Genomic DNA, 20,795 nt, shown 5'->3' with positions numbered 1-20,795 from the left:
CCAATGTTATTTTTTTGGAGTATTAATATTTCTCTGCTTTGGTTGCTCAACATATATCCAATCTGCCCGCCTGCCAGATCTCCCAGCCCGTCCCAGAAGACAGACTTTAAGAAAGGAAGAAAAGGACAGGAAAGAAATTTTGTTTGAGCCATGTTAGCAGTTTCCAGGTGACTTCTGTCTGTTTGCCTCCTGCTTTCATGTGCTGCAGCTGGCAGACGAGATGGATGCATTATTTTACACAGGAAAAAAACAGGCTCCCTTCTCTCCCTGTCTCCTTCAAACATGGGCTGACTCCAAATGTAACTCTCCGCTCCAAACACCATCCCGGGCCAGTCCCAGCTGGGGAATGTCAGACAGTTCGCTGCAAAGCACTGCACCCTCTCAAAGCACTGCACTTCAAACAAAGCCAGCCTGGCTGACTTTTCCTATACACAGCATGTGATATGAAGGCAACATTGCCCAAACCTTTTACTAGCTTGATTACAATTTATTTTTCATTCTTTTGGTAGGAGCCCAAATGTGATTTAACCCTTCCTGTTATTACTTGGATCCCCTCAGCTCTCCTGCCTTTGTGCCCCAGCTCATCACAAGGGTGTTTTACAGGAAAAAAAAGACCAGTGATGTTATGACTTTGCCTCTTCTCTTTATCACTGACTGGAGAAGGGCTGGATTTTTCCCAACTAGCTCCTTAGTTTACACTTGGTTGGCTTCAAAGGTGACAGATCAGATTTTAGTACCAATTGCTGAAACCAGGCAGGAAAGCACAAATAACTGGTGCTTGCACAACCGATTTGCCTCCAGGTGTCTTTTCCTTTCCCCACTCCTTAGGTATCGCAGTCTGGAAACAGCTTTCCCTGCCTCACTTCAGCCAGTGTTACCTCAAGAGTATAGGATGACAGGGCTTCAATGTGAGATTGTGCAATTAGAGCCTGGAGCAGCAGCCAAGTCTCTTAGTTTCTATTCCCAGCCCTGGCACCAACTCATCTGCCTTGGGCAAGTTCCTTAACCCCTCTCTACCTCTGGTTTACCAATGTGTATGGAAAAGCACTACCCAGCTAGGACAGTGCAGAACTGCCTTTGCTGAGGACTAAAAACCTGGAGTCAAAGCAGCTCAAGTGAAAAGGAATCGTAGCAACTAAGGAGCCCATCCAAGTCCATTTGGGTTTGTTTATGAATATGGGAGGATCTGGTGAAAACAGCCGAACTTCCCAGTTCATACCCAACGTCATTCCCACAGACACCTCATCTGCAGCTAACACAGGCCTTGAACTGTAACATCTCTGTGCCAAGCTAAGGTAACTCAGAGTCAGCAATGGATTACTTTTAGACTCCGAGGTCTGCACATATGGCACTTGTTCAGGAACTGCTTCACCCTCGAGTCAGCCCCAGCTGCAGAGGAAGAGAGGGGAGCTGGAGGGAGTCACTCTGCAGTTTCTCAGCTTAACCCGCCAGCACCCAGCCTCAACACCCCGAGGGAGCACAGCCTCTTAGCCCCTGCACTTTGCAGTGCTCTTGAAGAGACCCCCTCAGGATTACAGGAGATCTGGGTTAACCTCAGCCAGCTCTCTGCTGAACCAAGCCCGTGAGGACGTCAGGAAGCGAACGCGCGCTCTCTGCTCCTCCGGGCTGAGAAAAACAAGCAGAAAGTTCCAGCGAAGCCAAAGCGTGTTTGGGTTTGCTCTGAATCGTGAGGGAGCCGAAGGGGGTAGCAGGAAAATAACAGGTGGCGCAAAGTCAAAGGCTTGCAGCATTTCCAGGAATCTCAGCTTGTATTTTAGAGGTAAAGTTACACTTTAATCCCAGTGGGTTTCCTCGTTCGAAGCGTCTTTGTGAATATTTATTTGATAAACAGGCTGTGAAACATTTTCCACGAGACCTAATAGGAGAAGAATTCACCTTTTTCTTTGCAGCAAGCCCGTCCTTTGGAGAACACTAATCAGTTTAATTTAGACCGTGGCTTCAAACTCCTTGTGTGAAATCGATGCAGAGAGCAGTGCAAACACGCTCCTTTGTTGTTTGAGCCACCTCCACTCCCCCCAGCAGCTGCCCATTCGAAAGCTGACAGCGGAAAATCAAAGCAAGCAGACCCTCAGCTGGGAATGTATGAGAGGCTTTGGATGGACTGATTTAAATACAATCAGCACAAAACCTCCTGGTTTAGACAAAGCTTGAATTAAGGCTGCCTGAGTTGCTGGGAGTCTGCGGCGCAAATGTTCGGTGCGAAGCGAGGCTAAAGGCAGGGAGAAGTCACATGCTTGGCCTTCATGTAGTGTCAGCTTACAGATCTGGCTGGGCTCACCAGAAAAAAGGGAAAGCTGCAATACAGCAAACCTATTAAACCAGCACCTGTTACAGGCATCAAAAATAAAACCGAGTTTCAAACGAGAGGCTCCGCACCTCGGGGAGGGTTCTATTAATATGGCAGCACATTCTCAAAATTAGCAAACGAGGGAAATCACAAGGCTAGAAAGAGAGAGATTTTAGAAGGTTTGGTTAATATTTTGATACTGGGAAAGTACTGAACAAACTAAATGCTGGAGCCAGAAAGGGTTATGGAGTTTGCTACTGAAGGACAGGCAAGGTTTGGCGACAGAGACTGGCCATGTAAAGAGAGGGAGATCAAAGGCATTGAAACAGGAGAGGGATCACATACACTGTGACTAAATGATGCCTGGAACTACCTGCCCTCCTTCTCCTCACCTCAGAGAAGATGGAGATCCAGTACTGATCCTCCTAGAGACACTGAAGAAGATCGAAGACATGGGTTCCTAAAGCTTCTTAGGCAACTTTAACATCTACTCATAGATATTTACTCATTTTTTTTACTTCCGAAGACTTTTATTTCAGAAAGATTTTTCTTCTGTACTGTAACTGATGAAATATCTCCTTGCAGTGGTGAAGCTCTGTCTGCAGCAGAAGGTGAAGTCAACACAGGCAGGTGACATGCTGGAAGTCTGTGGCACACCATCCTCTATTTCTTCACATCCCAGAAAAACTGAACTTCCCAAAGTGGATGAGCCCCCACATCTCCCAGCTGCTCTGGGAAGCCCCACTGACACTGTATGACACTTTGCACTGTCACATCAAGCCTCTCCACGATAATCCACGAGGCACAAGATTTTGGACCATTACAAGAATGTGTATTTTTATCCAACACGTGCTGTATTTGCTTATGGGAACAGCACCACTGTCCTTTCAGGGTAAGGCTGCCTGGGTTACTGTCTGGGCAGGAAGCAAGGATGCATGGCAGCAGCCCCCACTTTTCTCAGATGCTCTGAATCACTCCTTCCCTGAGGAATCCTGGCAGATTCCCAGGCTGTGGCAGATACAGCTCTGTTTGTTCAGGTGCTGGCTGCACGCACAACAAGAGCAGAGCAATGGCAGGCCAGGCAGCCACTGCATTTTAGGGTCAGCCACAAAAGAAAAAAATAAAAAACAGAACAACCCAAACCACAAAAAAAAAACCCCACTCGCACAATTTTTTACAGATATCCAAACTTTCCCTAAAAGGTTTACATGCTCTGCCCAAGACTGTATGTCAGGATCTTCCCTCTAGTATTCCTTTAAATAAAGGTCTTTCTAAGATGCAGCAAACCAAAACCCATAACCCTTTTACAGTTTTCCACTTCACATCACATATAACAGTAATGCAAGAACAAGCTGAGGGAGCTGCTCCAACTATATCAAACTATGGCAGACATTTCTTCATCTGCTGTACATCAGCTTCAAAACAAGTATATGTCAGGGGCTTTATTTATCAGGTCACGTTCTCACCCTGTTTTGTGGTTTAGAGGATAGAGAAGCATAAAGCAAACTACCCCCCACGCAGCTGGGACAAGACAGGGGGTTCAAAAAACAATGTGAGTTCTGTTGGGGTTTTTTTTTTAAGAAGGAGGGGGTGGAAAAAAATGCAACCTTTCACAGTGAAGTGACTGCATCTCTGTTCCAGGTCGTGGATGTTTGGAGGCAGAAAGCAGCCTGGGAGATGAGATTTGCTACTTCACCCCTTTGGGCCCGGGAGCAGTGGCCACCTGCAAAGGGCTGTGCTGTGAACTCTCTATTCCCACAAGCAAACTATTACTCACGCAAATAGTTCCACTGCAGTCAACAGGACTATTCATGTGAGACCAGTGTGACCCAAGGGCTCTGTTTTCACTGTCTATTAAAGGCTCCTCTGTGGTCACTCACAGGACCAAGCTCATCTGCCTCTCACACTGACAGACTGTAACCGCTGACCCTGCAGCAGTTCAAGCGTGGCCTCGGAGAATCCCTGAACCCTGGGTACCCAACCATGGGGCAGATGTTATCCTCCTGCCAGGCACCCTCTCACAGCTCTTTCATAAGGCAGCCACATGGAGCAAGCATACTCCACATGGTGGAGATCAAGCATACTCTTTGGAGACTTCCATACCAACTGGACATAAGCAACTGGACATATCTGATGATCATTAAGGGGTTTTGTTGGGTTCAGTATGAACAGCATGAAGGAAAGCCTTTCTTCTAATGTAACCAAAACCACCACATCCAGCGAGATACATAGTCTCTGTGAATAATTCTGCACTAGCACTGTTTATGTAAAACTTTCTGACTCTTTGATGACCTTATGCTGTGCGCTAGATCCACTGAAGTAAGTCGTGTAATTTTTAAAACATCTCTCCCTCACTCTGATCTCCATTTACTCTCACTGGATTTTGACTTGCCACCAAATGATTTTGGATATTTTTTTGCAATACACAAGTTCCTAAGCCTTCAGAATTTCATTCCACTAGGAGAGCAAAATGTGTGGGACAGGCAGGATTAGAAGTTAGTCATCTTTAAAACAGAAGCTGTCTTATCTCTTCAGCAGATTACACAACCTGCTATGACATCAAAGCAAATTAAGATTCCTGAAGACAAGACAGTCTCTGTTACAGGCACAGTCCCCCCATCAGCAACTGGGTGGTTCTCAGAGGACCTGCTCTCTTCTGGTTACACTGGATGTTTCATCAAGACTGTGCTCTGCAGCAGCTTTTTAAATGATGCATTCACAGAGGGCACAGATCCATTAAACAGGCTGTGCAAAGCATCTTTCATTGTCTGGCACAGCTTCTCTGTAAGGAGCTTCCCTGAACTTCTCTGAACTCAATACCAGAGCACAAACCTCATGGCCCTGTGTGCAGCTCTACCTCAAACCTCTCATCAGTGATTATCTTCAGAGCCACTGAGCGCATCCCTGAAATGCAGTTTGGCCACTTCCACAGCACAAGGGAGGGAGAGGAGCTCTTAGCCACTCAGCATAATGAATGCTGGTTTTGAAACAGCCGGTCTGCAAGCACTCACAGATGTGCTAGTCCTTCACTCCCTTCTCCAGCTCTCAGTCCACACCACTGCTCCTGTCACTTCTCACATCCCCTGACCTCAGTCTGGAGCAAGCTCTGAGAAGGGCTGCAAAGGAGACGAGAGGCTCTTCTGAGTGCTGAACTCTGCTAAGGAGGAGAATTGTCCTACGGGAATAAAAGGAAGGGGAGTCATATAAGGCAAATGGCAGTTTTCATGCAAGAATGCAGGAAACCACATGGCTCTGCACCAGCTGCCTGAATGGGGTCGTGGGCTCAGCAGAGTCTCTTTGAAGGAAAGGCTGCATCAGTATTTGAAAGGGGTCATTCAGTTGCTGGCAGATGACAGTCAGGTCAATGTTTCCATGTTCTACATCTTACATCTTCAGTCTGCTACTCTCTTACTCTGCCACTGGCTTTTCCTCTTGCACTTTTACCTCAAGGGCTTTCTACTGCTGCTGATACATGCCAGCCAAACTCAATCTTCTATCACAAATTAAATGCATAAGCCACTCCTTGAAGCCAAGAAAGAGGCCAGCTGCACCCCCACCAGTTCAGTGCTCTGAGGAGTTCCTGCTCTCCACAGCCCCACACCTGCACAGCATTCATGTCAGTGCTGCCGCCCAAGCCCTCCCACCGTTATCACAGACCTCAAAGGTGAGGCAAGTTTGTGATAAGGAAGAACAGACACTAAAAATCAGATCCAGCCTGGATGTGGAGCAGTAATCCTGCCCCACTCCCAGGCAGAAACTGCAGCCTTCTTTCATTTTCACTGCAAATTTTGTGCTTTTAATCAACATTTTCGACAGCCAAGAAGGTCCAAAAGCACAAGGCAGGGAGGCACTTTTATCCTTAAATCCTGATACTGATTTTAGTTTCTCTTTGTGTAATAAACGATCAAAGAAGATCCACCACAGCCTGACGAGTGCCTGAGTTTTGTGGGTGGTTTTGTTTTGTTTCTGTCTCTCCACAGGAGTGAGGAGGGGAAAATACACAGGCAGAGAAGCAATTTAAGTGCAACTCAAATGTGATGGCTCTGCCCACGATGCTGCAATATTAATCCAAATTGCAACTGCAAGCAGACTTCCTGATAGGCACTGCCCGAGCCTCTAAGCCACGTGACACAGGAGCTTTTCCTACCTCTGACAGGAACACAGCAAAACCCGGTGGATTTAACTACACAGGAGTTCTGCTGCTATGGGAGGTAAATAAAGGACAACACACTTGAATACATCTACTCTCCAGACCATCAGTCTCATTGAACTTGCAGCAGAGGCTGCTAAAAGACTTGCCCCTTGAAGGAGGCAGCAATTGAAGAAACACATTTTTGACTGCCCAGTCAAACTCCTGTTAACACTTGAGAGATGCAGATAGGCTGGCGGGTTAGTCTGCTCCAACATGACACACACTTGTGCTCTGTTGAAAGGGCTTATCTGTCCTGTCAGCAAGGTCACCGGAACTGGGATTGCCTCTGGGCAGACTCCATCGAGCTCTGCTCGAACTGCTCAGCCTGCAGGAAGGAACAGCTCCTGTGTGGAAAAGTAATGGTCAAGCTAGCGAAGAAAATAGCTGCTCTTAACAAGTCTAGACACTCTGTTATTAATAAAGCGCGTCAAATAGGAAGGGTGCTTTGCAAACTCCAGAACAAGGTGCCAAAAAGATCCAGGGAACAGAAAACTTGAGCTCTGGAGTAGAACTGCTACTGTGCTAAGCCAGGCTGGTGTAAAACACTGTTCAAGCTTTCCTGGAGCAGAACTTGTCGGTGGTAAGCGTTCACCAATGAGCCAATAAGTTCTTCGAGTTTCTTTAGTAAGATCATTTACTTCTTCAGTTCCTCTGATTTTGAAAAAGATGATAGCTCTCTAAATAAAACAACCTTGAGGGCAAAAAAGTCTTCAGTAAGACCACCAAAAGCGTTACTTTTCCAAGGCACCTGAAAGATTAAAGAAAGTCCAATGCCTTGATCTGACTGCAGTTCAGCAACTGCTTCCATGGAGTGTGACCTGCAGTATAATGGACTGGAGATAGTATTTTAAGTCTAAAAACGAGCCATTTATAGATTCTTCTTTTACCCCTCTCCCCAACTCGTTTTTCTCTGCTCATATCTGACCTCTAACAGTTGTCTTTTCACCCTGTGCTCCTGTTTCATTTTCCAGCTGCCTTTGCTATTTTCCCCGATGTGCAATCGAACATTAAATGGTTTGACAGGCAGAACATGTACTCACCCAACCACTTATTCCCAATCAATATTCATGTGGAATTCCTGTTAACAAGCAAGAGTTACACACACACTGAAGGGAGGGTGGCCTCCTCAGTGATCACTTCATTAAAGGTATGACAGATCACTCTCTTGTCTACCTTAACCAGCAATCACATTCTCCACGCTGCACACCCCCAGCAGGGCTGGTTTTGCAAGAGTAAGATAATAACTTTTGACATGATCTCTATTGTTCACCTCTGCAATTAACTGGGGGATTTGACATGGGTTACAAATAACAGGAAATCCAGCACATAGCCAGCTTTTATTCGTGTAAAAATGAGCTTTCTATAGGCTTTTCCTGCTAATTTTTTCCAACCTGCACACAGCAGGATCACATTTTAGTGAACAGTGTTTACACTAAACTTTCTACACTGTTTCTAATGGTGCCATGGAAGCCTTGGGAGTAGTAGAGTTGATAAAGTAAATTACAAAACTGATGTGGTTCAAAGCCCCATTTGTAAAATGAGGGCAGAATTCATTCTTTAACACCTCTGCTCAAACAGTTTAAGCCTTGTTATATGCAAAGGAACTAAACCACACTGCCCATTCTCAAGCCTTCCAGGGTGCTCAAAGGGTAACAAAATGGATGTGCTCTGAAAGTGCTTTATGCCACCCTACTTAAAAATCACAATTCTACCCCCCTCCCATTCTTCCCCCTCACTGTCCATCTGTTTGATGCTCTGAGCAAGCACCACTGGTCTAACAACCAAGAGAGTCCTCACTGTCAGCTGTCATTGCAACTGGGCAATCTCAGTGGGGAAGGAAGCACAGAAACATACTGATAGCTTCCTGATTTTGTGCAATTTTAGTTACTTTAGTTACATTCAATTATAAAACTGAATCTCCCAAGCTTTCAGAGAGAAAACTTCTACGTTAACTTGCTTTTCTTGCAGCTTCAGCTGTGCTTTTACTCACCTCTGAGCAAGCTAAATATCCATTACTAGCAGTTTTCAGGCAGGAAACTCCAACATGCTAAAGAAACTTTCAACTCAGCAAGTTATTTATATTTGAAATCTGCTCAGTCTGTGAAGACTAACAAAGGAATTGCTTTTGTAGACATGTGCTTTATTTGCCATATGCCATTAAATGAGACAGTCACTCTACCACAGATATTAATAGTAGAGTTTGGCCTATTCTAAGGCTCAAATATGAAGCTATTTTTCCTACTGACCTTAACAAAAGATCATGGTTGCAAATAACCCTAAGAACTAATCTGGGCTTGATCTGCAGAGGGACAGAACTTGGTAACCATCTTGTGCATTGCACATAATATGCACCTGCCCCTGGAAAATGCACCAGGAGATGCTTTACATTCATGAGTTACATCTGCCCTGAGGTAGATATTCTTCAGCTCAGAGGGAGCAGATCCACCCAAACGGGAATTTACTTGTTCTTGGGATGTAATGAATCCGTGGGTCACACACAAAAAGATCCTGTTCCAGGATTCCAACTCCTAACCCTGTGCTCTGTCCCAAAGGACCACTTGTGTCCTCTCCTTCCTCCAGACAAACACAAAAGTGCCAGCCATGTGCTGAACAGCATACAGATACCAGAGCAGATCTGACCCAGTTCAAAGCAATTCTCTGCTCACAGAAGAAGCTGCCACAGCTGAACAAAGTATTTATTCTCAAGGTGTAACTACTATTCCATGAGCTGCCACCAACTTTTACTATTTTTGACTCTGGTCAATTTTTATACTCCTCTATATGTGCCCAGATTACTTTCTGATGCTCTTTTGTTGAGTCTGATAACCAAGTGCTGTACTGCTGTTGCTTTTCTAGAAGAAATGATTACTCATTTCCCTGGAACAGCCTCAGATCCTTTGCCATTTCCATGTGCTCGTGTTATATCTAAAAGCTCAAAGAGGACATGCAAATGATTAGAACAGTTCCAACAGTCCAAAAGAGAAGTCAAAACAGCATCTCTTCTAGTGCTTGGGAGCACATGATTAATGAGAATTTCCTCCACTGGGAAAGGCTCCTGCAGTTTTTGGCCTCAAAAATTTGCAGACTTTTACACACCAAGCATTATTACAAACTGAGCAAAACAAACAGAAGAGGTGGGTTTTAGGGTATCTTTGCTGCACGCTGATCTGCCAACATTCGCTCTACTTCCCTTTTCCACGTCAATACATTCACATTCAAAAATAGAAGCTCAGTAGTGTAGCCTGTACTGTGAACCAAACCCTCGGAAAACAACCCTGTCTCCCAGCTCCAAGGGGAATTGCCTGAGTAAACACTGGAGGACTGGCCCCTGCAGACATTACATCCCCCCACGCAAGGCAAACAGGGGGTGGGGGGGGTGAATCTGCTCCCACTTATGTATCTGCAACCTGCATGTATCACTTTCCTTAGTTCCCAGAGAGTTTTCTTTGTGCCAGTAATCAGGCAGCGTGGTTTTCTGAGCTGCCCAAGGCACGTCCTGCACACAGTCAGAGCCTGCTGACTTCAACCAGACCCCGCGCACGGCTGCGTCTGAGTCATCTGGATTTTGTGCTTATGAGCACAAAACCTCTTGCTGCGACCCAGATGGAATTAACAGAGCAGTCTCCTTATTTCTAATTGTTAGATCATCCCTTTTTAAATCCAGCAAAGATGACTTGCAGATTAAATCTCTTGGGGGTCAAGGCAGTTGTTGTGTTTGTACAGCAATTAGCACAGCAGGATCCCAGGCCACAAATGGCCTCCAAGGCTGTGTCTATACTATGGTGTCAGCTCAAACCTCAGTTCCTTATTTAAGCCAAACTTCCCAACTATCAACACCACCTACACAGAAGTTTTTACTCTGGCCTAGCCAGGAACAAAAAGTGAGCTCACAAATCCTGTAGAGACCAGCTCAGGCTTCAGCTGTGCTCAAGCAAGTCTTCATCATCTTAATTTGAAAAGCAAAGATGAACTGAAGTCACACATCTCAACATCACCAGATGCTGGGCAAGCCTGCAGAAGGAAAGTCTTATTAGCAAGATCCACTTGTATCAGCAGAGCACAATAACTGCTTGCATTGTTTCAGCTCACGCAGAAAGACACATTTGTCTTGGGTGGAAGGAAAACAGCAGCTCAAAGAAGCTAATGGACCATGTGGGTCTTCAGAAAGTCTCTGCAAACATAAGTGAAACAGTGCAAGCAGAACTAAAGTAACAGCTGCTTTTCCAAGCCTTTACTTTGAAAGGATGAGACAACAGCTCCAGGAGTAAGATCAATAGTATGATCCTGATTCTGCCATGTTAGGGACCTCAAAAACCAGTCAACTCTAATCTAGTACAAAGGTCTGATGAGATACAAAGAAAATCAGACAAGAAACAAGGGTCACGTTACTAACCACGTGACTAATTTAACCAGAATTATAATAAAGTCTCCAACACTTAGAGGAAAAGCTCTCCAAGAAACCATGCAAGTCAAATAGTAATGACTTCAATGTAGAAATTACTGGCTGCAGTCTGTGACCTGTCTTACTCCTGACACCCAGATGGAATACCATAGAGTACCCTTCTTTCCATGAGGACCATGCTGCCCCAATCAGCATCTGAGCTCACGAGTCCTTTCAAGAAGCCCTTGTATGTTCCCTGCCACTTCCATCTTCCAATTGTCCGTGTATTTCGTTTTCAAATTTTACATGATATATTTTGCCTGTGGCACAGTAGATCACTTACCTTCCACCTATTAGCCCTTTGTTTAATCACAGTTTAATGTGAATTGATCTTTACATTAATGAGTCTGTAAAGAAGATTGATTTTCTTCAAGAGACTTTTCTGCTCAGTTTGGCAGCAGAGTAGTCCTATTGATTTCGCTTTCCCCAGTAAATACACTGCAGTGTCACTGATTCACTTCTTGTGAATCAGCTAATCCTATTTCACACTCTTTTGCTCCAAAAACCCCTTCTCTGACTTCCTTGTTATCTGTGCTTATTCAGAGCAAGATGATGGGCCAAAGCATCTCAGACAGCTTCAGCTGTTGCTAACACACAGCCGACTGTTGTGGGTCACCATCCCCTTTGTTCCTAAATGGTTGGGGCCTTAAAAGACTTCCAGCAAAAGAAAGTTATTTTTAAGTGTTTAATCTGTTAACTTCCTTAATTCCTAGCCAGCTAAGGATGTGGCACAGTGTGCTCTGTTTACCATGCTTGCTCCAGAGGTCTGGTCAGCAGGCTGAGCTCTACAGCTGCCCAACAGCCTGTGCTGGTGTGCCTGAGTCAGAGGATGCTGCCTGAACCAGGCTGGCTACCTTGGAACCAGGGCAGAGGACAAGGATCCACCTCCATCATCCTGTGCAAACATCCCCAGAACCCTCCATGCATTTACCCACATGCAGGTAGACAAAGCAACGGAGACAGGCCCAGAGCAAGGGCTGAGCTCAGGGGTTTGTAGGGAATTCACAGTAACAGGGTTGATTGCAGCTCAAGTCCTCCTCTTACCTGGCATGCTGGCAAGGCTAAGAGTCCTTCCAGGCCAAGTCAGCAAGGAAGTTAGAGATAAACAAGACTAATTTCTGCTACAAATAGGCCATTTCTTCCATCCTCCCCTTCCCCACCAGATCAGGTAACAGAACCTCCTCGAGAGCCTACAGAGTTAACACACTCCTCCTGCATTCATATGGGAAACCCTCAGCCAAGAGCATGTCAGTGAAAACATCCTGCCATCAACTCCCAAATGTCCAAGTCTAGGAACTGTAGCTAAATTACAAATGCTGTGGGAATTTCAGGCAAGGTTCTCCTCTCAGCTATTCCGATGTAATTTCGGAATGAATCCAGATTCAGTCTCTCCCCCTCCCAGCTGAATTTCCTGGCTTTTGTTTGCACTAACAGATGTTTGCATTTAATGTCTGTCTTTATTTGGTAACTCGTACATAGATTATTTTTCCCTTCTGTTCTATTAAAAGCCTTATCAAGTCCCTTATGTTTGCTCTTGTTGAGATGAACGACTTTGGCAGCATTTTCAACGTGCAAGGCAAACAAACTGACTCTTCGAGGAATAATTAAACTGAACTAAACTTCATGGCAGGGTATTAGGGCAAAGCATTTTTGATACATATGTTATGTCTGCGTCCATCTGCAGCCTAGAACATCCAAAGACTTGCAGAGAGCTTTGAGAATTCCTTCTGCAACAGATTCCCACATATATACTCAACTGGTCCATGGTCCACACGTACATGGGGTCAAGCAAGTTTTGGGTGACGGAGACAGGTATGGAAAACTCAAAAGCAGGGAATGCAAAGTAAAGCTCATTAAAGAAAACCTTTATGGAAAATGTGAGTTTGGCAGTATGGCAGATTTCTCTCCCACCTACCCAAAAAGAGAAAAAGTCTCTTCCCCTGTTTAGGAAGAGCAGGAGATGAAGTAACTCATTCAAAAGGACTGTTTTGAGTGACAAATATACAACTCTTGCTTTTATAATACATTAACAGCCCTTTGGAAATACTTAACCACATGCAATATACAAAACCTACTTCAGAGGTTTGTGAGGTAAACACACTTCACACATTTCTAAACACTGAAATAAAAAAAAGGAAATGTATTTATTTTTCTTCAGCAGTAAGAATACACTGTAACACTATACACTCAAACACAAACCAGTTTCTCAGTACACAAGTCTTCATTATGAGTCTTCACTCTGGGTTTGGTTTGGCATCCTCTCCAATTATTACTTCACAGATTTGAAGGCCAGAAGAAACCAGTATGACCATATAATCTGATTCCTTACATCACACAAGGCTAAATAACTTTACCCACCAATTTGCTTATCAAGCCCATTAACCTGGAGTTGAATTAAAGGAGCATCTTTTAGGAAGCCATCCAATTGATTTAAAGACTCCCAAGGATGGAGAAAGCTTCACTTCCTCAGCAAATCATTCCAGTGTGAGTTAGTCAGCAACATCGATTGAAGCAGGTACTTTAAAACATCTTTCAAGTTATTTTTACCTCTGATAAAAATTAAAAGGAAAGGCAAGGGGGGGAAAAAAAGTGGTATTCTCTGAAACAAGCTAAACAAAGAGATCCTTCTTGCAGAGGTATGACAGCAGCATTACAAATCCCACTATCAGAGTTATTTATGTGTAGCAGCTGAGAAGAACAAAACAGATTTCTGGAAAGTGATACTAAGCAGGTCTGTTTAGAATACCGTCCTTTTATCACTTGGCTTTGTACCTTCCCCTTCCTTCTGCACCACTCTGAAATTTCAGAGGAGCTGTAAATCTACTGCCTTCCACCAGTGATTATTCTCTCCCTTCCAAACTGCTCATTTCATTTCAGGAATAAAAAACCCAAAGCTCCAGCAATTTGGTCCTTTGCCAAGGGCTAAATTAATAGCAAAAATAACAACAGGGGCTTGTGAAACTCAGATCGTTTATAGACTTCGTGAGAAAGAAAAGCCGATCTTGGGGGGCCTAAAACTATATCCTGGATGGTAAATTCTGTGCAAGCTTTCCACCCACAAATCAGATTTCTAGAGCTCTTTTTTGAATCCCCATGCACGACACGCAGGGTTATGCAGCAGCACGGTGAGCTCAGATCGAGTGGCAGGCAGATGCCTTCTCATGTCAGGGGAGGCACCACCCTGCCCTGCAGCCCCCAGACCACGCACCCAGACTGCACATGGGGTCACAAGAAGCAGGGAGAGGCGGTGGCAAGGGGCAGAAACCAAACAAGATGGTTTCACACCAACTCCATGTGACATTTGGCAGGCCCGATAACTGCGGAGACACAATCCAGCCCTGTGCCCAGGAGGTGAAGTGGTTATTTATGCATCCAACAGAGATGCTTGCTGGATCCAGCACTGATGATAGCAGAGGAGCACTGTGGCTCTTGGTAAGCTCTGCAGGAACACGGTATTCCCAAAAACCAGATCAAAGGCACCCTATCTCAAACAAAAGCTAAACTCACTTCATGCCAGGAGTGAGAGATGGACACCAATTTGAAGCTGAGATCCTTTAACTGAATTAAGGCAGTGAAGGAGTTGTTCTCTTCTGCATATTTTAACACTGCCTAATGGAAGAGCAGGAAGAGTGCCAGTTCACTTAATTCTGTCCTTGATTTAAGTGACAGGAATGTACAGATCAAGGTTGTCTCAAGAGTAAGTCAGAGCCCTTTGAGCATGAGAAGCCAATCACCTGGTGGTGTGGTGACAGGTATTTTCCACTACAAAAAAAAGTAGCAAATCCATGGTAAATATGGATACCTGCCTGCAGGTGTACACTGCAGGCTGGAAGCCATCACTTGAACAGCTCTAGCACTTTGCTGAAGTCCCCATTAGCCATAAACACTTCCCCTTCCCAGGAACTTGGGAGGTATCATGCATACCTCAGCAAAATTCCTTCTCGGTGTGCATTACAAGCAGACACATGCAAAAATACTTTCAGAAATCCACACTCTTAGGGTACTAAATAGTTTGATATTATAATGTTTTTATTCCCTTCAGCAGCGCCATCAACCCAAGATCCTTGTGGAAGGTACACAATGGCTCTCAGGTGCCTAACGCTTCTGTGGTCATCTACACCACCACAGTTAGGAACTTCAAACCTTCTGCTGGAATCTAGTTTTACAATCACTGTTCTCTCAAAAGAAAATTTTAAAAAAAGAGTTGAAAGAGACCATAAAAACAGGTCTGGAATGAGTTCCCTGAAAGATTAAGATGTGAATAGTCTCTGGTTTTAAGAGAAAAGAAGAAATGATCAGAGCGGGGCCAGGGAGAAAAAAAGAACAATAAAGAAAAGGTAAAATTACATACTCCTTTAATAGCACAAGAATGACATAATGGTTGAAACCCAAAGGCAGATGAAGAAAATAAAAGTTTTATTCAATATGCAACCAACATGTGGAGTTTACTGATGTAAGTTACCACTGACCACATGAACAACATTAATGGGGCCCAACCTCATGCAAATCGCACTGCTCCAGATGAGATTTCTTAATCAAGGTGCCAACAGCCTGTTTGTGAAATCTAGACTCAGCAGGAATGAGGGTGACACACAGGAAACTCTCAGAGGCAGCTAAACCCACCCCCAGAGAGCCCAAAGCCGAGGGAGGCTGCAGTGACTTACAGGTGGAGGGAGCGGACGCCGGGAGCAGCAGATCCCAGGGAGGGAATGGTGGTCAGCTCGTTGTTGTCCAGGCGCCTGCAACAAACAGAAATGAGTGGCTAAAGCAAGCAGCCTGTGACCAAACCTATGGGAGCAGGGGATGGCCGTGGCACCCTCTCATCCAGCCCCCCACGTCCCCAGGAACAGGACATTTGGGCAGAAATGACATTTGTCTGGGACTAATGCGTGAGAGCCACCACCAGTGGTCCCACAGTGGTGTCTTTATAAAAGCAAGGCTTTCCCCCCCGCCCCCTTCCACCCATTCCCTTGAAGTGCCACTCAGGAAGGCACTGTGCCCCAGCCCTCCATACGCCCCAAGTTTCCACTCATCACAGAGGCAAGCCTGACACAGGGACTGTTGGCACCTACAGCCATGGGTCCCACTGCCTCAGGACATGGATTTAACCCCCTCCCCAAGCAGCAAACCTCACTTGCCCCTCCATGCCAGGTCAGGGCCTGGGAGCACAAGAGAGTACCAGCCTCAGGCAGCATCCTCTCCACACCAGGAAAACCTCTGGAAATCCCACAGGGATTTTTCCCCACAAAGCCAGCAGCATACACACAAAACACAGTAATGCCACCAAAAACAGGGGACCTGCTGTATCCAGCTGGGGAGCACAGTGCAGCTCCCCAGGGTCATGGAATCACAGACCTCCCACTCCTGCAAACACCAGCACAAAAAAGGTCCCCTTCAATGGCCTAATGTTTGAAGTGTTTTTCTGACTGAAAACAGATCCTTGCCATGTGACCGGCTCTTCCTTGGTTTAAAGAGCCCTTGTTTGTATGGTGAATTAGTCAATTAATTACTGTAACAGCCGCTTGTCTGGCTGCTTGAAAATTACCTAATTTCTCAGCCACGTTCCCCACTCCCCCCTCACCACCACATGCTGAAGCCATTAAAGCCAAGCCCCAGCCAGGCTGAGGTGGGAGGCACACGGGGGCTCCTCCGGACCCCCAGCCACCTCTGATCCCATCCATCAGCCACTACTGGCCTTCAAACTGCTCCCCTTCCTCAGGGAATCTTGGAAAGATCACAGTCTGGGTGCAAGCAGCAGAGCACCCTGTAGCTGCACAGCTGAGGTGTGCTAAGCCACGGGCACGAGCTGGGGCAGCCCTAAATTATGCTGCTGGGTTTTTGTTCCTCTTCTTTCCTTTCAAACTATTTTTGGCAGGTGGGAGAGGGCAGTGGTACATGCATCCCAGAGCTTCCCTTCTGGCTCCTCTGAGAGGAGGCAAGATATTTGATTTCACGAGGAGTTCCAGGCACTGCTGGGATAAAAGCTTTCCTCAGGCTCGGCTCTGCCTCTGACATTATGCCCATGCCTTAAAATGTAAGGGGGAAAAAAAGCCAGCCAGATGCATTGCAGTTCAGCAAGGAGCTCCACTCTGCAACTAAAAGATCACTCTTGCTCATATTACAGCAAGGTCTAGAGGTTCCAAAGGTACAAAGCAAGCTGGAAAGAGCATTAAAATGCTTATTTGTGCCATGTCTTCATGAACATCTAACTGAGCATCTTTTGGAAAGCCACGGGAGAAGGAGGAGAATTAGGTCCACCCCCTGCTAGCCTGGGTCAAGTCTGGTTAAGCAGCTCCGACACCAACCAGCATCTAACAACTGGTCAAACCCTCCTCTGACATAAGTGTGATATTCGTATATCAGCCTCCTGTCATGTCAGGAGTCAGTCAGAAGTGGTTCTCCCACCTCGTTTTCTCTCTTGGCTCACAGGCACCAGTTGCTGACATAGAGGAGGCAGCCAAGTTCGGTATTTGCTTGGGATTTCCCGCTCATCTTCCCCTTCTCCCGTGTAAAGGAGTTTAAAAAAAAAAAAAAAAGAAAAAAAGAAAAAAAAGGAAAAATCTTCAAACCAGAACAGCCAGGCTCAAAAAATTCAAACTTTCAGTCTCCTTTCTCTTCCCCAGCCCTCGCCTTTGACGACACAAACCCGCTGCCTCTGGATGCTGAGGCAGAGGAGGAGGGGGGGCCACCCGTATAAAATATTTACAGTCCAGTTGCCAGGCTGGTGTCAAACTGAAATGGAGCCTGCTCAAAAATAGCACAGCTCTCCAGAGCTTTCGGTGAAAGGCACTTTAGAAAATAAAAGGTGAGTTGTTTGGAGAGGAATTTTAGCACAGTTACTACCTTCTTTGTTACAAACGAAGTTGGAAAACCTCAGAGCCACACAGCCATCACTTCGGTGGATCCCGTGATCCACATGACCCGAGGAAACCCCAGAAAGGGCCACAGGGCCTACCCCACAGCAGCACCTGCCATCCCACCCTTTTAATCAAGGTGCAAGAATGGATGTACCCCAGGGACTGTCATCAGAGGAAGCCACCAATAGAGATGAGAGAAAGCACAGGTGTCCTGAAGGAAAGCAACATCCCATCCCAGCACACCCCCCGAGCTTCCACCAATTACTTCACAGCACGTGGGATGACAGGGTTTTGTGCCACTTTGAGACACTAAATTTCATCCTACACAGACTTAAAGCTTTAATGGAAAGAAAAGCTTCTCAAACCACAAAAAGGCCACCAAAGCAAACCACACAAACAACTGCCTAAACCCAAGGAAAGGGAAAAGTGTAGGGAAAGTTCTGCTATTACTTCATCACAATCTCAGTAAAGCACAACAGAGCATCCAAGATAAGCTATGAAGTTTAAATCTTTTGGTCTGCAGAGATTTTCTTAAAATCAGGGGAAAGTTTTCAAAATATATCACACTAATTATTAACACAGAGAGCCACACAGAGTTTTAAGCCTCGTGTAATGCTCAGGAACCACAGACTCCATGTTTGAAGCATCATGGGAGGTTTCAGGTCTTATCAATGCATCTATTATTTGGGGCAATCTCTTTCCCTGAGGGTGCCTTGGTTTGCCCAGCACAGCATGCACAGCAAAACACTGACTTGTTCTCAGGACATGCCACAGCATGATGCTTATTTCATGAATGTTTGTAAAGTGCTTAAAAAAAAAAAAAAAAACAACTCAGAAAGGAGATGCTCTGGCAATACAGATGTGGTTCTTCTTGTGAAATGAAGTTTATTTCAGTGGTCTGTGGTTTAGCTGTTATTGAAAAGCAACCAAGATTGGTAGATAGGGCTTTTAATAGAGCTTCTCCCTCACACTTTCCAGAGCCTGCCTTCCAGGCTCTGCTCCAGACCTCTGCCTCCCTTCCAGTCTCCCATTTCTGACTGCTCCCTTTCCTTCCTACTCAGCCCTATGCTCTCTCCCTGCTCCCTCACTCTGCCTTTCTGACACAGCAAGCAGCTCTCATCTGCACCATTACTTTGTGGGCTGCATTACCTCCCCCAAAACCCCAACACCTTTTTATAGTGTCCAACTGTTCAGTGCAGCACTTTGCCCAAGGGAGTTCCCTCCCTGAGGAATCAGCAGCCATGCACATTTCCCACCCCACTCCCCTGAAGTCTCGTGCCTTCAGGCGCTTCCACGAATGAAAGCTATTGCTAAGCCACAGTGATGTTAGGATAATTCTGAAGTCTCATGGGATCAGGGCTGCAATTCTCTTCTTCAAGCCCAGAGTAATTTAAAGCTTTCCACGGTTTAAAGAGAAGTTGAGAAAACAGATACTCTAGGCAGCATTTTGCTGACCTGCATCACTTTCTCTCTGAGGATGATCATGAGGAACTGATTTCAGAGCGCTGGTCACTCCTGATGCATATTCCTAACTTAGTCACGATTCCTAGCAAGTCCCTGCTATTACTGTAAGCAGGGGAGCCAGTGACAAACAGGTCAGGGGAAAGATGCTACAATAATCCCCATACTCCAATCTGGCATCAGTCAGGCAGAGTTCTCCCTTCTGCCTATTTAAGAATCACAGGATCTGGCCCCTCCTTGAGCCCCAGAGCCAACACTTAATGAAAACCGACAGATGACAAGAGAAAACGCACGATACACACACAGCACAGTATTGTTTCTGAAAGGAAATGTTTTTTCAGTTTCCCATGAGGCATCAGTAGCTCTTCAAACAGAGCCCAAACCTCAAGTATGCCAGCGATTCACCAGTCAAACACGAGCTCATTACCTCAACCCAATGCCTGCAATTTCAGTCACTTTCGTTTTTCCAAACCCAAAATCGGAGCTCCAGGAATCCTGTGAATGGCTGACTCTGTGAGTGCAACTGCTGAACCTCTACACAGATCAGGAGCTTGGAAATCCTGAGATTCTCCCCAAAAAAGGTTTATTTTGCCAGCAAGGGGGATCTGGCAGAGCCACTCAGACCTTCACCAGCTCCTTCTCTTCCCCACCAGAGCAGAAGACAGCTCTGCTGTTCTAGCCTGTCCTGGCAGACTTCAAACAGAATTTGTTCTGGTTCCAGAAGGAACACAAATGTCTGAGAAAGGAGGAGACACAGTTAAGTGCTTTGTTATCCTCTACACTACACCTTTGTTTCCTGGGAGATTTGGGCTAGGTTGGCATCAGGTATCACAATCCAGGCTGTTCTGCCTTGCTTCAGGGTTATCCTTTCAGCAAGGAGCTTTGTGTGTATGTTCAGGTGTGTTGGCTGAACTGCTCCCTGGGAGCATTGCACAAGACTGAGGGAGGCAAACTCCAATGATTTCCAATAACAGCTCTGCTGTTTTAATTGGAATGTTGTGTTCTGCTAATTGATTAGTTTTAAAAAAAATAACAGCACAAATAAATAAAAAACACCCTCCACACCGAGTCAGACCTCATTCAAGTTAGCTAAAGGAAGGTGCTGTCTTAGGAAATGAGATAAAATTTCCCTCTGGCCCACAAGCTGCCCTGGCAAAATACAATTCAAGCCTTTGAAGGAATACTCACACTTCCTGCAGGTTCGACAGCTCTGCAAAGGCAGAAGGATCAATCTCAGTCAACTTGTTGTAGCTCAGGTTTCTGTTAAAATAAAAGACAGTGGGATCAGCAAACTGCAGTTCTCCTGCTCAGCAAAACACAATCATCTTAATTATTCTGGACTACACTGGGAGGGCTTGGGTTTCTTTTTTTTAAAGAGAACTTAAATGCCAAAGCAGCACTTTCCTGCTGAGTACCAGAGTGAGTTTAGTTCCACGACAGAAATGTTATCTAGCTCTCCCTAAGCTTTTTCCTCCTTTGCATTAGATTACTGTGGTTTTAATTTATCTTCGTATTACACAATTACATTTATTATTT

At 45.4% G+C, this 20,795-nt stretch overlaps 1 protein-coding gene across 1 annotated transcript in view; it reads right to left on the bottom strand.

Annotated features, from left to right (window-relative positions):
- LRIG1 (leucine rich repeats and immunoglobulin like domains 1) overlaps positions 1–20,795 on the bottom strand; it is an 89,147-nt gene that overhangs the window by 30,426 nt on the left and 37,926 nt on the right. The window contains exons 2-3 of the mRNA XM_027889294.1: positions 20,448–20,519; positions 15,606–15,680 (exon numbers count right to left, since the gene is read on the bottom strand). Of these exons, the coding sequence (XP_027745095.1) occupies positions 15,606–15,680; positions 20,448–20,519 (147 nt within the window). The remainder of the gene's footprint in view (positions 1–15,605; positions 15,681–20,447; positions 20,520–20,795) is intronic.

The sequence above is a fragment of the Empidonax traillii genome, unplaced genomic scaffold (genome assembly GCF_003031625.1).
Source record: "Empidonax traillii isolate 1590-97213 ecotype Southwest subspecies unplaced genomic scaffold, ASM303162v1 scaffold258:size685985, whole genome shotgun sequence".
NCBI lineage: Eukaryota > Metazoa > Chordata > Aves > Passeriformes > Tyrannidae > Empidonax > Empidonax traillii.
Note: the sequence above shows the minus strand (reverse complement) of the source record. Positions and strands in the feature narration are given on the sequence as shown.